This window comes from Esox lucius, chromosome 17 (assembly GCF_011004845.1).
Source record: "Esox lucius isolate fEsoLuc1 chromosome 17, fEsoLuc1.pri, whole genome shotgun sequence".
In the NCBI taxonomy this organism is placed as follows: domain Eukaryota; kingdom Metazoa; phylum Chordata; class Actinopteri; order Esociformes; family Esocidae; genus Esox; species Esox lucius.
Window position 1 is genome coordinate 5376619 of NC_047585.1, and position 19492 is coordinate 5396110.

General features: G+C 43.0%; 1 protein-coding gene across 3 annotated transcripts in view; it reads left to right on the plus strand.

Moving 5' to 3' along the window:
- The window catches only part of pmepa1 (prostate transmembrane protein, androgen induced 1), a 41218-nt gene extending 22017 nt beyond the window's left edge, over positions 1–19201 (plus strand). Inside the window, exons 1-4 of one of the 3 annotated variants that reach the window (XM_010904509.5) lie at positions 9588–9852; positions 12349–12503; positions 13912–13965; positions 14410–19201. In XM_010904509.5, coding sequence (XP_010902811.1) covers positions 9792–9852; positions 12349–12503; positions 13912–13965; positions 14410–15006 — 867 coding nt within the window. In that variant the 5' untranslated portion in view covers positions 9588–9791 and the 3' untranslated portion in view covers positions 15007–19201. Of the gene's footprint in view, positions 1–9587; positions 9853–12348; positions 12504–13911; positions 13966–14409 lie in introns of those variants that run through there. The other 2 variants (XM_010904506.5, XM_010904507.4) reach the window with 2 other exon arrangements.
- Positions 19202–19492: the final 291 nt, after the last annotated feature.

The following is a 19492-nucleotide window of genomic DNA, read 5'->3' on the forward strand; positions in this document are numbered from 1 at the left end:
CTGCTTTTGCTATAGGAATAATGTTTATGTTTTTGTTTGTGGTACTTATCTCATAATTTCAGCTGTTGAAATGTATTTATTTAAGTCTGATCATGGTGTGTCTTGTGAATTTTTTCACAAGGCGATATCTGTAGTTTATCGGCCCTACACCACAGTAGTTTTTAAACATTTTCCTCTGCGACCAACAAAAGTCAGTGGTTGTTGAAACCTTGTCAGCTTCTTGTTTACAAACGCAAATATAAACACGGCCACACACTGACAAAGTGTAGAGTTCAGAATCCTAAACCATCCTGTATATGCCATCACTTGCAATCACTGGACAGTAGTGATGGATGGTTCACAAACGGCTCTTTATGGTGAACTATTGAACATTTGGCTTCGTAATTTCGTAATATTATTTTTTTGCTCAACCAGTGATTAGTTTCAGATAAGTTGCAAATATAGCCACAATATTGCATATCCAAACAGCAGAGAATGCATTTTTGTGTTCAATTAGGGTAAAAAAAACAACAAATAGGTTCTTACCTGTCCAAATTATCTGAATGTACATTTCACACTTAATTCTAGGCTACCCTTTTTGCTTTAACATTGGAGATATGCAATTTTTTACTTTGTTCTGGGGTTATTTTTAAACATTTTAAATAAAAGCCACTCCGGTGCTAAATTAGGATAATGGAGCCACAAGAGCCAGAAAGACTCATGTCCATCATTACTGGGCAGGGTTTTCAGGGCTAAGGCTAGCTCACGCTCCCTAGAATAACAATGAGCACTCCCCCTCAACACCCCGCCACCCGTTCTCAGCCCACAGACATGCCAGCTGATTATAAGGTTAGATTTTCATAAACTCCAGACAGTCCAGTCTTAGGGTACCTACTGCTGGGAGAGACAACCGTATGCTTGTAGTGGGCAGAGGTGCCAGTGTGTTAATTGTCACTGAGCTGTGAAGGATGGCATGGAAGAGGAAACTCCATTTGAGAATCTGCCTTGAAAATGGTGGGTGCAGACACATTCTTGTACTTCCTTTTTCAATCTTTTGAAGAAAAGTTTACACACACACACTCGCTCATCCTGGTTGTAAAGCCATTAACCTGCAACCTTCCCTCCATCCCATGATCTGTCTAGACAGAACTGGACCTTCATGCGAGTCGCTATCATTTCCTGCAGTCACCAAATCAAGCATCCCTATTCTTCCCATTTCCAGAGTTGCTTTCCCCCATATAACTTCTGTTTGCTTTAGGACACTCTTGTATTCTGTGGGAGTTGTCAAGTTAATCCAGTAGCCTGACAAATCCTTTGTTCTTCCCTTCACTTGTTTGTTTCAGTAATTTGCCAGCAGGTCTTCCCTGTGTGTCTAGTAGGTGGGAGTCGGAAGGGGGGCAAGAGCAGGCGGGGTGCTGGGGGGGCGTAGTCTAGGATTCCTTGAAGCCGCCAGCCTTGTCTAGTCAGAGAGGATAGGGAGGGGCAATGTCTGTCACCCCCCTCCCTTGGGACGAATCCTAGTTGAGAAAAAAAATTAGAATGTGTTTATTTATCTTCTAACACACTGTCAAGGAAATGCTGAATTCTCCGCATTCGCCCTATTTAATGTGTTTGAAGAGGGATGGACATGGCGGACATGGCACAAATGGCACAGGTGTATCATTATTCTTGCCCCTGGCACCTTGACCTGGTTACAACAAATCTGGATTCAGCCCCCAAAATTTTATTATTTCTAAACCTGATGGATTCAATCCTATCTGCAGGAGTGGGTTAGCACATACATTGGCTGTGCTTCTGTACTTCCAAGGATCTCTCTTCATACAGTTTACAGTCTGTAGGCCTTTCTTTCAAGCCCCAGCATTGCATTAAGTTGATTAATTTCCTCATCACTGGTGTAGGATCAGTACTTAAAATAATTAACACAAAGCACTGTCCCATGATGGACACACAGCATTGCACTGTTTAAAGCATAGTGGTTTTGGAATTTATTTGGTTCTTGAGGTTATTGTTTGCCCCAAGGCCGTAGCCATGGAGTCAACATTGGGGTGAACGAAATCTGCCTGGGGGTCTATGGGTCCTCCCCTAAAAAAGGACTCTTAACCATCAATATTTGCACAATCTGATAGTGCCATGTTGATGTTGTTCCTAAGACACCATAATGAATGTTGCTCCAGGACCATCATTGCAACTGACCTGTAGTTAGTTGGTTACGCCAGTCCAAAGACCCCTGCCCCCCACCCTTTGACCTAACCCTAACCTCAGAAACCTGTGCCTAAATCTAACTTTAGTGGTACCTGTGCCTAAGCCTAACCTCAGTTGTGCCAACATCAATTATGATGTTGTAGGAACAATACCAACAGGGCAATATCAAATAAGTCATCAATATTTGCTATTTTTCTCACTCACCCCCATGTCACCTGCTCTCCCTGCCCTGTCGGCATCCTCATGCTCTCTCTTTGCTCTGAAGGCGGATTGAACATTACATAAATATTATCAGTAAACAAGTGGTGTTTCTTGCCATGGATTACTAACTTATCGAAATGGCAATGATTATTATGTCAAGAAACATAGACTCATCTCTTGTATTACTGTATAGTTGGGTCATCTGACTGACACTCATTTTCTCACTGCTCTCAACTTTTCTGAGGCTGCCCAATAAACTGATGAATGTCACTGCCACCCTTCCTCTTGCTAGTGATGACACTCACTGTGAATGAAAACTAACACTAATAAAACTGCTTGCACTTTAATCAAACAAACATTAATAATGCTATTTATCATAAGCATGTACATGTGTGTACAGTATACTATATGAGTGTGCACTAAATGAAAGCTAATACTGTCTACATAAATTACACATGCTGCGCAACATAAATGACTGACACTTTACTTCACTTGGGCTTTCTGACAAAAATAGCGTAATTAAAGTTGCATACACATTGTTGTTCGCAGGGTGAATGTCTGGTTAATTAACGTTCCAGGTAACTTAGCTATGATAGCTAACATTAGTGATGGTTGATTAGCACTCGCAAATCGGGGGCAGATTTCACCAAAAACATTTATTTGCACATACAATGTTTTACTGACACTTTTTAGCAAAATATTATTTTATTTCCACAACTAGGCTACGGTTCCAGCGCAAAATAAGTATTGACATTGTCGTTAAAATTATCACAATCGACACTGATCTAGCCTACGTAACAATTATTACATTTTAGTTTTCACATTTTTGAAAATAATTAAATAGAGACAGTACAGTGCTTGACATTGATTTTACCTACTCACAGCACTCGAGCGACGGCATCTGCTGGGGTACGGCAACACCACTTGGACAAACCACACGCAGAACTGCAGAGTTTAGTTATGATTATGATTACATTTGCTAATTATTTTAGACTGCGGTTCGTGGTTGCCTGTCGTAGGATAGCACGCTTTTTTTTATTAATCTTTTTTATATCAATTTATTTGGGGGGAATGCCCCCCCCCCCCCCCCAAAGTATATTATAGTCACAGCCTTGGTTTGCCCTACATTGGTCTGGGATTTTGTGCTGTCTGGTGTAACTTTTTGCGTAAGTGTTAGTGTTGCCTAATTGATGGTCCCACACACTGTCTGCTCACATGGGTTAACACTTCTAATTTCTCTCACAAAAAAAAATACAGACATGCATGAAAAATGCATTTCAAAAAACATTTGTTATAATCTTATGCAAGCATTTCAGCAGACATATTTGTTATTTTTAATCTGCTTCTGAAAAAACATCTGAGCATCCAGAAAATGTGGTAAATCCTTGATTTTATGACCTCATGTATCATTATCCATCACATCTACAGTCACTATCTTACTGATATTATGAAACTGAAACAAGCACACTGATAGTGAAAAGAGACCAATTATAAACCTTGTTATAAGTATACTTCCGACATTCTTTTACGAAAACATTTCCTTCAAAACTTGGTTACAGTGCTGGTCCCAGTCCCCCATTCCTCTTTATAAGATCTTAAATGTTAAAAGATATTTTTTTTTGGACATTTTAATTTTGTCTGTATTGCTTTATTAACATTTCATCTTCATAGCTAACTCTGCGGGACTGCTGAGAGTCGAGAAATTAGTTTGGTGAGCTTGCTTAAAAAGCCTTGAGAAATTATTGGTGGTATGCTTACCTCCTGGTGTTTGTGTTTTGTCCACTTAGTGTGGGTGTGTAAGGGTTACCCGGGCATCTGCCACTGCATCTGGAAATGCTTAACAGACACGGTGGGTTGCAATTGAGACTTGCTCCTAGATGTTCAGCTACATCTGAGGAGCCTAAAATACAGCGCGGCAGAGATTTTAAAGAGTAACAATTCCGGTTTTGTTTGTCAAAATTGCCCCCTTTCCTCCCAACTAGATGACAACCATATTTCCACTAGACCTGTTTTCCGACAGCTCTTGTCTGGACTTGCAGCTTGTTCTATCAAACCCAATCTCGACTCCACTCCATGACCCTGTTGTTTGGGTTAAAATAATTACTATGGTTGAGTTTGATTAAAGCACCGCCAGCTTTGTTTATTGAACATATGCCCCCCCCCCCCCCCCCCCCCAAGACTTGTTCAAACAAAGACTCCAGTAGGGTTTCCCATTACTTTGGATTTTTCTCCTCACCCTCTCTAACTCCAAACTCCCTATCCCACCAGACATGTAGGAACACAAATTCAAACGCCTGTAAAGTTCACCAAATGTCCAATCATAAGCTGGGTGGGTGGTGCATGGTTTCCATGCAGGTCAATCTAAAATAAGAAAAAGTTATACTTTCAGCAGAAAGTGTAGCACTTAACATGACTGTATGCCGGTTGGCATCATGTCAGAAGAATGAACTTCTAAAATGTAATTATGGGATAGTTACTACATTCAAGGAGAAAGCCACTTTGAAGGGCTAGGGTCATGTATGATCTATTGAAACTGAATTATGCACAAAAATCAAATTGTCAAAGAATGCTATACTGACAAATCAACATACCAGCCGTTTGAGTTGTACATAAGGTACCAGTTGTGATTAGAAGCTGTCTTTGCAGTGTAGTTGTTAACTCTGTTACAGTAACACATATGAATGAAACATCATGGTTTCTTAACATTGTCTCGGGTAAGACCATAATGTCACATAACAACTTTAGTTAATCATTTCTAAATTTAGCTTTAAGACCAAATGCAAAAATGGATCAACAATCCTTTCTCTACAGTTCTATGTCATGCATTGAGTGAAAATCCCAGGTTCTTTGGTGTTTTTTTGTTCTAATTTTGTGAGGTGTCACCCAAAAGCTAATAATTCACTTAGCTCAAGTCTCCATTTGCCACCCCTATTTTCCCGTCCATATTAATAGTGTGAGTGTCCCAATCTAAAGTTCCCACCCTTCTTGGTACTGAGGCCATGGCTCCAAAGTCAATGAAAAGGGGTGTGTTTCGTTGCCCCCCCCATACTGTCTCACTATCACTCCCCTCTGTCTGGTTCTCTCCTGCTCAGCCTTTCTCAGTGACTGCACAGTGCAGACCTGCCCTGTCTGCTCTGAGCACTGCAACCCCCTCCAGCTCTGCCTTTCTCATGGAAATTGCCAAGCAAATTCTGTGCGCCTCTGATCCAAAACGCAACATCATAGACACACACAAACACACATGTACATGCATGAATACATAGAGTAGATTAGATACAACTTTATTGTCATTGAACAAGTATAAGTACAGTACAAGAAATGCAGTAAAACTGGGTAGATGCTGAGCCTCGCGATGTACACAGGCTGCCATCTTGGTCTATTAAGTACATGCATACCGACATGCACGCATACATGCCCCTCCGGCTTGCCCATGTGAGCAGACAGTTATACAGACGAATGTAACCTCCCTGCTTCCTTGCACACACACTGCTATGTGCCCACTCCTAACTTCCCTAGACTACAGAGTGTTGAGTCCGTAACAGAGAAAGAGAACGAGTGGCCTGCTAACCCTGCCCTCCCCACCCCCCTGTCTGCCTGCGTGCTTAGAGCTGTCTGGCTCAGCAGTGACCGCGAATGCCCCGGCGTGACACTGAGCGAGGCAGGAAGGAACAAAAAAACACTGGAAGGGGGAAGGGCAGGGTTGACTTCCCTGTTTGACAGGGGGCTCCCATGACCCTCTCACCTTCCCTATTTGGGGGCTGAGTGAGTATCTCAACAGGCTGCATTGTTTAGAACGGCTGGGGTGCTGCTGCTCTCCGAGTCGAACAAACATACACACACACAATTACACAAAAGACCCTTCCCCTGAATATCCTCCATGTCAGTTGATTCTTTTGGCTGAGCTTGACCAGTGGTGGGTGGGTTGGGTGGGTGGGTGTGGGTGCGCGTGCGCGTGATGGTTATGATTATTTTTTGGTTTATTTCTGTGAGTATATCTGTTTAAATTTAGCTTGAGCTGTTGTTGCCTTCATTTCTCTCTTTTTTTCCCAGCCCACTGCAAAGTCTCCTCATTGCTCAGTTTTTCCACAATCCGTTTCTGGGGATTTATTCTGGAAGCTTTATTGGAAAGCTGTGGTAAACTCTGTCCGGTCTGGCAACAACTACTCAGCGGCCATTTTCTCCTCAAACCTGACCATCCCTTTTTTTGAGCGTTTCCATTTGCATTCCTCACAGCAAGCTGTTTCAGGAGCATAAAGTTGAGTGGAAGCCAAGCAACGATAAGGGGAATAACTCCCATTTACCTTACCATTCTCAAGCACTATTATCCATTTCTTTCAGTTCTTTAACATTTATTCCCAATAATTCAAAAGAAAATGGTTAAAAGATTAACTGTTGAAACAGTATTCGTTCCAATAGTTTTAAATAGGCCAGTAATATCATGTCAAATAAATTTCACAGATCCAGCATTGGTTTATTGCAATGTGGTTGGTTTTATTTGTTGCTGTAATCTATTATCGCCTGAGATATGTCATTGGCCTACCTTAAAAGCATGCCCAGTCCACATAATATCCAGATAGACATATCAGTAGAATCTGGCCCAGTCCACATAATATCCAGATAGACATATCAGTAGAACCTGGCCCAGTCCACATAATATCCAGATAGACATATCCGTAGAACCTGGCCCAGTCCACATCATAATATCCAGATAGACATATCCGTAGAACCTGGCCCAGTCCACATCATAATATCCAGATAGACATATCCGTAGAACCTGGCCCAGTCCACATCATAATATCCAGATAGACATATCAGTAGAACCTGGCCCAGTCCACGTCATAATATCCAGATAGACATATCAGTAGAACCTGGCCCAGTCCACATCATAACATCCAGATAGACATATCAGTAGAATCTGGCCCAGTCCACATCATAATATCCAGATAGACATATCAGTAGAATCTGGCCCAGTCCTCATCATAATATCCAGATAGACATATCAGTAGAATCTGGCCCAGTCCACATCATAATATCCAGATAGACATATCAGTAGAATCTGGCCCAGTCCACATCATAATATCCAGATAGACATATCAGTAGAACCTGGCCCAGTCCACATCATAATATCCAGATAGACATATCAGTAGAACCTGGCCCAGTCCACATCATAATATCCAGATAGACATATCAGTAGAACCTGGCCCAGTCCACATCATAATATCCAGATAGACATATCAGTAGAATCTGGCCCAGTCCACATCATAATATCCAGATAGACATATCAGTAGAACCTGGCCCAGTCCACATCATAATATCCAGATAGACATATCAGTAGAACCTGGCCCAGTCCACATCATAATATCCAGATAGACATATCAGTAGAATCTGGCCCAGTCCACATCATAATATCCAGATAGACATATCAGTAGAACCTGAAAGGGCACAGTTGGCTGTGTTTTGCACCTGAGAACCAGGGCCTGTCTACGGAACCCCCCTCCCCTTTCCTAAGGGGACAGAGTGAGTGTTTTGGGCTGGGGGGCAAGGCCCAGCTGGATAGGATGAGTGGGGGCCTACAGGATGGAGAGAGAGCCAGCCAGCCAGAGGGCACTGTGCCCAGCCATTCAGTCCTGCCCTCCCTCCATCCCCCACCCTCTCAGCTTGCGCGCCTGGCACACACACTGACCATCATCCTGCTGCTAGCCCTGCCAGTGTGCCATCTGTGTGGGGCGGGCCGGCCTCATCCATGTGTGTCTGTGTGTGTTAGTCTATCTCGTGGGTGTGGGTGTCTCTATCTTGTGTGCGTGTGTGTTCATGCAGGTCGTGCGTGCCTGCGGGCACAGTGTCAGGGAATAAGGCTTTGCTCCAGCTGACAGGGCCTGGCCGTTCCAGACAGTAGATTCGGACAGTCGCTGGCACAAGCTACTGGGCCATATATTAACCCCAATGTTTTTGTAGAGACACCCTAGTAACATCCTTTGTTTGTTAGGGTTGGGGAGTGTTGGTTTTACAGGCATGCATTTAAGTTGAATAAACATTGAGAAAGCCATTTGGATTTCTTAACCGTACCAGATTAATTTCTTGTAACATACTTTTATTATAAGTCTGTATTTTCTTTGATTGTTTGTATACATAAAATATACACACAAACAAAGTTTTTGCATTTAGCTGTCTTAATATTATATCTAAAAATAACTAAATATAAAAGTAAAATCTTTCCAAAGTCAACACCCCTTGAAAAGCCATCTGCCGTCTTAGGCATGAACATTTTTGTAATTGCCTGCTACAAAAACGTAACTAAGGTCTCTAATATAAAGAGCAATGTTGGTAATTCTCTGTATGGTGAACTATTGTGATTCTTCATGCTATGGGTTCATAAAGGGATGGAAAAAATGTTAATGCCAAAGACACAACAAATGTGCTTTCTAATAGGGGTTGAGTGTCTCTTAAGGGTCCAATCTCAGTTCTGTCTGAAATTAGTTTGTAAATTGGAGAATGGTTTCAAAATCCTTTGTCATTCAATGATGATTACATAGCTTTAGCCGTTTTAACAGTGGTCTATGTTGTAGACTTTCTTCACAAACTTAAACTATCACTTAATGTTAGCTCACATGATCATGCACTGTACGAGGTTAGACATGTTGCCCTCAGAGTTACCAAGTTAACAGACTCTTATCAAATAATTCATAGTTGTAATTTCTTCAGAAGGTGATCCTGTCGAGTAGAATCTGGTGTGAGAAGATTTTTTAATGTTCTATCAACTTATCTTTCACATTCACTTGGGAAAACAGTAATACATTTATTTATTTTAAGGACGCAAAATAAGAACACTGTGCAAGCGGGTGTGTAATACCTTCATTAGTAATCATGTCATGAGCACTGAAGTGACACCATGTCATGACATCCAGTGCACTGCATACTTGTACTTGCAAGATGGGCTATGTGATGCATCCAACATTTAGTTTCCTTTCATAATAAATTGACTCAATCAAACAAACGAGTCTAGACTCAGTGACTTGGGCCACATCAGAACTCCCTCTTCTTCACCCTCTTGGTCCTCTCTCATTCACGCTGTCTAGTCTCGCGACCCCTCTTTCTGTCTCGCTCCCATCATTATTCGCTGCATCTCTGACCCATCTGTCTTTCTCTGGACTGCCCCCCATTCGCTTTTCCCCGTTGGAAATTAGGTCTGTTCTTTCCCTTCTTTCTTCTGCCTCACTTTGCCCCCCATTGTTCTGAGCAGTAGGGGGCCAGTCAGCTGGTGTGTGTGTCTCTGTGTATTGTGTGTCAAGGAATGTGTGTGAGAAAAGTGTTGACAAGGCGGCCAACTTTGCAAGCCGCAGTGTGTTTTCTTGCTCAGTAAGCACACAGGTTGGGGAGCTCCCCAGAGCTGAGGTATTAGGGGTAAAACCATGCAGCCGGTTTCAGGTGGTCCCCACCACCATCACAACTGCTTTCAAACTCCATGTAGCGGTGAGTTATCAATATATTTGGATATAAATACTGGTGTGTATTGAATTTTAGCAATTGTGTAAATTGGTGGGAATAAAATGTTTTACCTACAGCAGATTGTTTTTACACAAGCTAAAAAGTGAGTTGATTGTGCAATGAGTCATTGAGCTGATTTTGTGGACTCTCGAATCTTGAATTTCAGTTTCAGTTGGATAGTGTTTGGTTGCCTGTTTCCTAGCAAGATAAAAAGCCTTTTGACGACGGCACACACTCCTTGAATGCAGCTGCAGGTCAGACATGGTTGTGTAATTTTTACTGGTAACAGTTCTGGAATGTTGGAACAAACTATCAGGTCTGTCTAGCCTGCGAGATCATTTCAGTATCTGGGTTATGTGCGCATGCTCATGACATAGCTTGATCTCTGTCTGTTAAAATAGGTTAGGCTGTTTCACAGTGCTACTGTGTTAACTTATGCTTTGCTTATATGTTCAGTTAGACTGTCTGTGTTTGTTTGGAGTTACTGCTTGCAGCTAAAGTCCCGGCTGGGTTTCTTATCCAGGCCTGTCCATGAACTTAGAGAGAGGGAGAATCATCTACACCAATCACTTGTCAGACAATGAATTTACTCATTTATGTGTATGTCTGTGTGCTTCTGGGGCGTGTGCGTGCGTGCGTGTGTGTGTGCAGCCTGTCTGCCTGGGGTCACATGGGGGAAGGGAAGGGCAGGCTGTCCTGCCCTTTCTCCAAACAAAGATTGCTCTGTCTGTCTGGCTCGACACTGTTGTGAACTCTGCTGGGAACGAGCTCCCATCGTCTCTGGATCAATAGAGCCTCAGAGATGACCAATAACCTGACTCATTAAACTCAGCATAGCCATATTCAGACCCCTATACTTTCTCAAATGTTTAGATCTTTATGTATATGTGATAAAATATTTATTTGTTGGACATCAATAGGCACACAGAACCCATAAGTGAAAAACACGTTTTAGGATTTTGTGCCAATTTATTGAAAAACTGATTTATATGTATATAGGAATTCAGATAGTTTGCCATGACACTCCAAATTGAGTTCAGGTGACTCCTGTGTCCTTTTATCATCTTTGATGTCTCTAGAACTTGATTGGAGTCCACCTCTTACAATCACTCAATTGACTGGACATGATTTACGAAGGCACACACAAAGGGACTATGTGGTCCCTCATTTCACAGTGCAGATTAGAGCAAAGAGGAAGGGCCTTAACCATCTCTGCAGCACCACATCCAACATGCCTTTATAGTAGTGGCTAGACTGAAGTCACTCCTGAGTAAAGGCATATGAAATGCTAGCTAAAGAACTCTGAGACCATGAACAAAACAATTCTCTGGTCTGATGTGACCAAAATCAAAGCTATTAGATCTGAATGCCAAGTGGTGTGTCTGGTAAAAAAAAAAGGTAACGCTCATAACCTGGCCAATACCATCCCAACAGTGAAACATGGTGGTGGGAGCATCATGCTATGGTGATGCTTTTCAGCAGCAGGGACTGGTAGACTGGTGGAGGGAAATATGGAGCAACAATACAGAGGTCCTTGAAAAAATGGGATCTAGAGCATGCTGGCTCTCAGACTGAGGAGAAGATAAGTCTTTCAGCACAACAACAACCCATAGCATTCAGATGGAGTGGCTTCAGGGAACAGTCTGCGAATGTCCTTGAGTGGCCCAGCCATAGCTCAGAAACCCATTGAACATCTATGGGGGAATCTTAAGACTGCAGTTCCCTGATGTCGCCCCATCAAATAGGATTATGTTTGAGAGGATCTGCAAGGATGGGAGAGACTGACAAAATGTACATAAGATATTTCAGTTTTTCATTTTCAATAAATTGGCATTATTGGGTATTGGGTATCAATTACAAATTAGGTCTATAACCGAACAATATGTGGAGAAACTAAAGGTGCCTCAGTACTTTCTGAAGGCACAGTACACAGACACTTTGCAAATAATCACTACTGATATTCAAACATATTGTCAACAAAATGTAAGTGATTCTGTTGGAATGGGACATGATTTCCCTCTATTCCTGGAATACAGGAATCTTGTTTTCTTAAGCATTGTAATCATTCTCCTAGTTTTTTTTTTCTACCATGATTACATTTTTCACTGGAATTTGCCAGTCAGGATGACAGTATGTTTTCAAAAGTTGCAAATGTTTCATGTTTGATCTTGGTTGCATAGACATTAGCATAGGTTATTGTGGAGGGGTTCATGTCTTGTTTCCTAGATCGTGCAGTCAGATAAAAGTATGCATTCAATATAAAAACAAGGGAAACCTAAACTGTAAAATGGTAATATTTTGAAGAGAATTTTTGCTGAGGCATTGCTAGGATCACAATACAGCTTAAAGACGCCCCTAACTTTAGTTTTTTGTCAATTTGACATCCGGGGCTATTCATAAAAGATGCAGGGCTATAGCCCCGGACACCCAGGCCTAACGACGCCTCTGGTTTCATGATACAACCCCCCCCTCTTTCTACAGCCCAGTTGGAGTTTGTGCAGATTCTGGTGATTGTGGTGGTGATGATGGTCATGGTGGTGGTGATCACCTGCCTGCTTAACCATTACCGCCTGTCGGCACGCTCCTTCATCTCCAGGCACAACCAGGCCCGCAGGCGCCACCTACCACTGGCTTCGGTAAGTACTTTCACACCCAGTCCACTTGACAGGTAGTTTTTAAGAAAGACTATGGTCTAAGTTGCATATCTCCAAGTTAATTTTAATCACAACGCACCAGGTTATTGACCACCACAAGCCTTCACCCAAAACAGTGGACTACGTAACAACTTTCATAAGTGCTCCTTACCAACCAGGGTGTAGAGTAGGAAATAAACTACTTAACAACTTTCATAAGTGCTCCTGACCAACCAGGGTGTAGAGTAGGAAATAAACTACTTAACAACTTTCATAAGTGCTCCTTACCAACCAGGGTGTAGAGTAGGACATAAACTACTTAACAACTTTCAGAAGTAGTTGTTGCTGTATCACATCCCAGGGCTAGCACGGTGAAAAAAAAGGTCAGTCCTTGGGCAAAACAGTGTTCCTCTAAATTCTGTGGGTTATCATGCCCGCTAATAAACTAAAATAAAATTGTAAAAATGGACTTGACAGCTTCTACACTGTATATGGGCTTAAATGTACCTATAAAGTACTTCCAAAAGAGTCAAGCCAAGGTCCATACATGCCCAAACTAGGTGAGCTGGCAACCCCCCCCCCCCCCCCCCCCCCCCACCTTCAATGCAAACAAATATGATCAAAGACAATGGTATTCAAATGATACATTCATTCTTTTGTAATACTGATTTTTGCCCCTGGAATGTCAAAATGTTGATACAAGGTGTATTTAAATGTCTGAAGTTTCTTTCTCTGTCTCTTGGTGAGACAGTCATAGGCTCACGGGAGACCGGTTGTCTGCCACACTTCTGCCACATCACACAGTGCAGCAATCAGAAGATTCTAGAACCATATGACTGCACTGCTGCTTTCTGAATCATCTACACACACACACACAGCTCCGTGATTAATCCTTTTGGAAATGTGGGGCATGATGTCGTGCGTGCGCGTGTGTGTGTTTATTTGGGCAACGCAGACGGCTGTGTACTCTGCATGAGGGGGTATGAGTCAGAGATGACAGAGCGCCCCCCCCCCCCCCCCTTCCGCCTCTCTGTCTTTCTGTTTCACCTCCCTCCCTCAGTCACTGTGTCTTTCCATGTGCCTGTCTGGGGTTGTGTAGAGCCCTTGTGTATTACAGGTAGCTATTGTCATACCCGTAGTCCATCTGGGGGGGGGGGGGGGGGGGGGTTGCGAGTGCTAGGACAGAAGGAAGTTTACAAATACCCCCTCCAGTAGAAGCCATTTGGAATCACCCACATGGGTATTTTATCGTCTGTCTGGCTCTGGGGTGGATGTCATCAACTCCCCCTGTGCTCTGACTGGGTTGTACGGATAGGAAAGTACTCCACCTAGTGGCACAACGCAACATCTGATGAAATTACAATTGCTTACCCGGCTCTCTCTACCCCCCCATGTTTTGTCCCCCTCTCAGGACGGGAGTCTGTGGTCCTCAGATGGCCCCGGGCCCTCCAGTGGAATAAGCGAGGTAAGGTGGATTATGGGTAATCTTGTTTAGCCATTAACCCCTTAAGACTTTAGGTATATAAGGATCATCACAAAGTGCAAGGACCTGCACAGGTCCCTTTTGACAAGTAAAAAGTAGTGAAAAGTAGTGCACTATATAGGGACCAGGGCGCATTTTAGGATTTCCTTGTCCAGAAGATCCTACCCAGGAACACCTAATTGCAATTGTCTGGAAATTAATTATGGATTTGTCTTCCAAAATAAAGAAGAGAGGTACAATGCTGTATCTTGTTGTATAGTAGCTCAGCTCTCTTTCAATACAACAACAGTTCATTCAATATACTGTCCAGCCACGGGGGGGGGGGTCTGAACAATTAGGGATGTTTAAAAGTTCTGCGTGCAATTTTGAAACAGTGACCCAAATGTAAATGTGTGTGCTGACTCTCCCTTTCATCACCTTTCCCAGCAGCAGGTGTACACCCCCCGGCCCCCAGACCGTGTCCCCTCCTACCTGCAGAGGGATCACCTGGCCCGCTTCCAGCCCACCTACCCCTATCTACCCCACGCCATCATCGACCTTCCACCCACCATCTCGCTGTCTGATGGCGAGGAGCCCCCACCATACCAGGGGCTATGTACCCTTCAGCTTCGTGACCCCGAGCAGCAATTAGAGCTCAACAGGGAGTCGGTGCGAGCGCCCCCCAACCGCACGGTCTACGACAGCCACCTCCTCGACACCTCCCTGTGCCCGCCGCCCAGCCTCAACCCGGGGGTCAGTGCCACAACTGTAGCCACGGCCGCCCAGACGTACTCCAGCCGGGTGGAGGGAGCTCCGCCGACATACAGCGAGGTGATCGGGCATTACTATCACCCGTCTTCGATGCCCAGACACCACCACCAGACTCCTAGCGGGGGCACAGGACGTGGAGGCGGTATAGGGGGCCCAGGTCCCTCGCCGCCACCCTCTCTGCTCCACGGAATACTCCAGCAGGCCCACCTGGGCAGCCTGGAGAGCAGGAATGCACGCAACAACAAGGAGAAGCAAAACCCTCAGTCAGTGTGATGACGGTGTTGGACGCCGTTTATTCCCCAAAGGCCGTGCTTCATCTGAACAGTTGGTGTCATGGCTAGATTGTTTTGGGGTGGCAGGGGTGGGAGACAGGCACCCAAAAGGAACAGAGCCGCGCTCCCTTCTTAACTTTACCCCGCAGTCGCTATCTTTACTAAAACCCGTCCCCCCCGACTTACTTTGTATAAATATTTACGTGTTCTATGTCGTCTCTGTGCTAACAGCTTTTTTTCTATACTGACAAAAACAGAAAAAGTTTATTTCAGTTTATTTTGTTTTTTATATCCTTTTGCATTGGGTTTTACTAAAAGCTGCGTTTCTAATTCCTTATAGCTTCCTGTTGATCCGAGAGTCTTTTAGATTGGCCAGGTCTTCCTTTTTACTTAGATTTTTTTGATGCAGGATTATTTTAGTGAGCCGAAACCCCCTTCTGGCTTTGAGGACTGTCCGTGTACAGGCTTGTACAGGGCATTGATAGCGCTCTTCTAACAGGTTCAGGCTCTCATGGGATGCCAGATTGAGGCTCAAACTTGAGCTCCAGTTAGCCTCTTAGCTCATGACCCAGTTAGCCCTAGCGCCAGACAGACCCCCATCGCTCCTCATCAATCCGCATCAGAGGGTTAGTCAGCTTAGCGATGCGGTGGTCAGAGTCGGTGTCCATGGAAACACATGACTGACAGCTGAGTAGGCCTGTAATGTCAGGCTGCATGTGTCAATGTAACAAGTACTGGGTCGAGATCAGTTCAGGTAACTACTGCACCCACTGAGTTGACATCCACCTTTGTGGACTACTATCCGGGCCCATTAGAGATTAATCCTGTACTTTGAGTCTTTGTCCAGTCAGTTCTTTCAGTACCATCTTTGGCAAATTGTCTTTCTTTTTTTTCTTCTCTCTTTTTTTCTTTAAATCTTTTTAAAAGAGATGTTTGCACAAGATTCAAGACTGTTTATCGGGAGAAAACAAAAATTCATCTTTAACATGTGTCACGAGAGATGAGTGTAAGATGGGGGTATTTTTCTATACAAATGGATTCTAAAGAGATTTTTTTCATTTTGTTTGTCTGCTCTATAAAAAATGAAAGCGGCGATCTGTCGGGGTGCCAACTCAAACATGTTAACATTGTGCTCTCCATACATGTACGTCTGTATGTATGTGTCGATGTATGTGTGTATACGGCATATATACGCGTATATGGAAATGGAAAAACGAAACTAAAAAGCACGATTTTAGAGTTATTTATATAATTGTTGAAAAGAATTGCACTATTTTTTAATATAACGAAATGGAACGAGAGAAAAAACACCTCTGTTGTGGAGGAGACTTGGTTTTTGTGTGCATGTGGTATCATGAGTGACAAAGCTCTCAACCTCTTGAGCTCCAGCTCAAGTCCTTTCTCTGCAGAGAGCTCAGATGGCCTGACCAGAAGTTGGGGGAGGTTCCACCTAGATGCTGATTCAGGGTCAGTTTTAAATATTTCCTCCAGTTAGTTATGATCGTCGGAGTGGAAGCTGATCCAAGATCTGTACCTAGGGGGATATTTGCCCCTCGTCTGATCACCACAGGAGATCAGCGCACAGACGCCTACTGCACAACACAGCAGTAAAGTAGGGCTGAATCATTAAGGGCCAATTCACTACTTTATAATTGGTCTTCCATTTACTTTTGGCCAACATCAGATGTGCATATATCAATTCAGGATTATTGTCATAGGCTTCACTTTCTTTCACTTTTCTGGTCCTTTACAAAAGGCAATTGAAAACCCAGCTGACCTCTATAAAATATTAGCTCAAAACGTATTTGTCAAATATTTCATTTTGACAAACTACCTCAGTCGTCATCAAGCACATAGCGTCATCCACCTATTTAGACATTTTCAAATTTAGTGCCCATATTACATTTTGACTCACAGATAGTTGGTTCTTAAAGCACGGACCTTGCCATATCTAGGTTTAGAAAGTAAAGCAATTAATCCCTCTTGGCCTTGTATCTGATCATCAGGCCTTTGAGTTGGCCTGGTGGGACAGAGAAAGAGTGCGCTCTGTGTACATTATAGCATGACCGAGCGCTTAGCAGGCAACTACGATGCCCAAATCCTCCTACCGTCTGGGCTTCTCTCCAACAGGCATCTCTTAGCACTTTAATGACAAAGGAGAGCGACAATCTCCCTCAGTCAGCATTGGTCTCGCTTCCCTATTGATATTATGCAACTGCTCCCTCTGAGGCGAAACTCAAATTGCCCTAAACAACGCTGGTATCACAGCAAATAAGGGTGGAAAGGAAGGGAGGACAAGTCCACAAAAGAAAAAGAAAAAACACCAGACAAGGCTGTCCAATTGCCCCATTCGTCTGCTCTATTTCATATGTTTACATTTTAATTTTGAGGACAAATAACTGAATTGAAGCTAAAAGGTCTAACCCCTGCAAAGGATTGTTCTGAGGGGCATGTCCGTTTATCACTCCTGGTGACATACCATTATGCAGTTTGATGTCCTCAGAGGGTAGCTTGGGTAGGTTTCCTGGTTCGATTCCAGTCTTTGCTTCAGGGAAACCATTGCTGACTGATTACTTTGCAGACAGGGTGGGGAGTGGCACATAAGGAACTGAAATAGAGGACCCTAAAAGGCATACCATATCGAACTATACCACTGCGTAACCGATATAGTTGATATGACAGTCCATGAGGCTGTCATTAGCATAGCGTTAAGTCTGTCGGAAAATGTTCTGACTTCACGTTACATAAAACATTTGTTGATACTTGAAATGCATAAAGTGAGTATCATGTCAAGTTGAATCAAGTAAAAATACTACTTTCTCCTCAGAACTGCTTCACTTTTAAACATATCTCTTAATACAATGCATGTCATAGTGAAATTGAAAGCATAGCGAGTTCTAGTGCTTCTCATGCTCCCCTGCCAAGTATGGTTAATGTACACAGCCTGGCCCCACTAATGAACTGTACCGTCTAGACTGGGCACACTGATGAAAGCCAAGCAAATAATCCAGAAGATTCCAAATGGTGTGCCTTTAGGGTAGGCTATGTCACCACCCACACCCCTGTCTGAAATGAGCTCTTCCTATTCCATAGAGATGCCTGTGTCCAATGAAAGGGAGTTCCACACAGACTTGTGCACACAGCTTGTGCTGCCATTGGCTGGCTTTCAGTCCCCTTGGAAATGTTCAGTGTTTGTATGTGCCTGCCTGCGTTGACAGATTGGGCTCCGTCTGCGCTGTCAGTTGGCCTAGACTGGCCGTAGACTGACTCACATAGTGACCGAGACGTATGGATGATAATAATGATGATAATGTTGATAGAGGTGTCGCAGAGAGCGTTGCAATATACCTACTATTTGCCTTTTGATAATGTAGTCATTGTTTAACTTAGAGAAATGTATTTTTTTTTTTCATTGTTGTTGTTTCTTTACTTTTAAAAGGTCATTTTACATACGTATAAAGGGTTTTGCTGTGTAACTCACATATGAATAACAGAACATTTATTCATTCCATGGTTTGACCACCAGGTGTCTTCACTAGCGATATTTTGGAGACCAATGCCCCAAACAAGGCTGTTTCAATGCATCCAGGGCCGTATATTGCTGCAAGTCAAACTGGTAGATTGGATTGGTATTACTATAAGGTGAATAGGTGCCAGAATTATGCCTTTGTTCCTGTTCACTAATAGACAACCCATTAGTAGTCTTTGATATGTCCTGTAATTTTCTGCGCGGAATATGTGCCTCTAGCTTTTGGGAGCGCCATTTTGAAGACATGAATGGGGCCAGGTTCAAAGGCATCACCCTGGGTAAGAAACCTTTTGACCTTCCTCCACTCTCCCAACTACAATCTTCTTGATCAGTGTAATTCGTACAGTGTCCACATTAAGAAATCTGAGATTAAGGCTATTGTATAAGGACACAGTATATTGGACCTGAATAGGTTCTAATCTGCCATATTACCAGTCTACATACCCAAATCAGTATAGACTATAGATTCCCTTCTCCACCTTATGCTCAGTTCTTAGATGTGTGCCTTTGAGGATTCTATGGTTGATTTATTTTTTTTGTAATGTGTTATAGTGCAATTTCTTTTGTTCTGGATTCTGTTGCCTTTTTCACATGAAACCAATCACCCTCTTTATTGCAAAACCAAAAAAAAAACATACAATTGAGAATTGAGTCCATGTTTTATTATCAGATCATTTCAGACTTCACAGCATGCATACCAATAAGAGTAAATGTCAAACTTGAAGTAAACCAAAACAATGAAGCTTGGGATGGACATGTTCGTAAGGGCCCGGTTTTATGAATACACATAGAACATTGCAAACAGAACCTGTCCAAGTACACCATATTATGTCCCTCTACTGCATCACATGCAAAGTTCATATTTTGCTGATTTGTAAATCATCTGCTAATTCTGATATGTCCTACTGTTGAGGGTTTCAGTGTGAAAAAAGGCATTTCCAAAGAAGGAATCATCCTA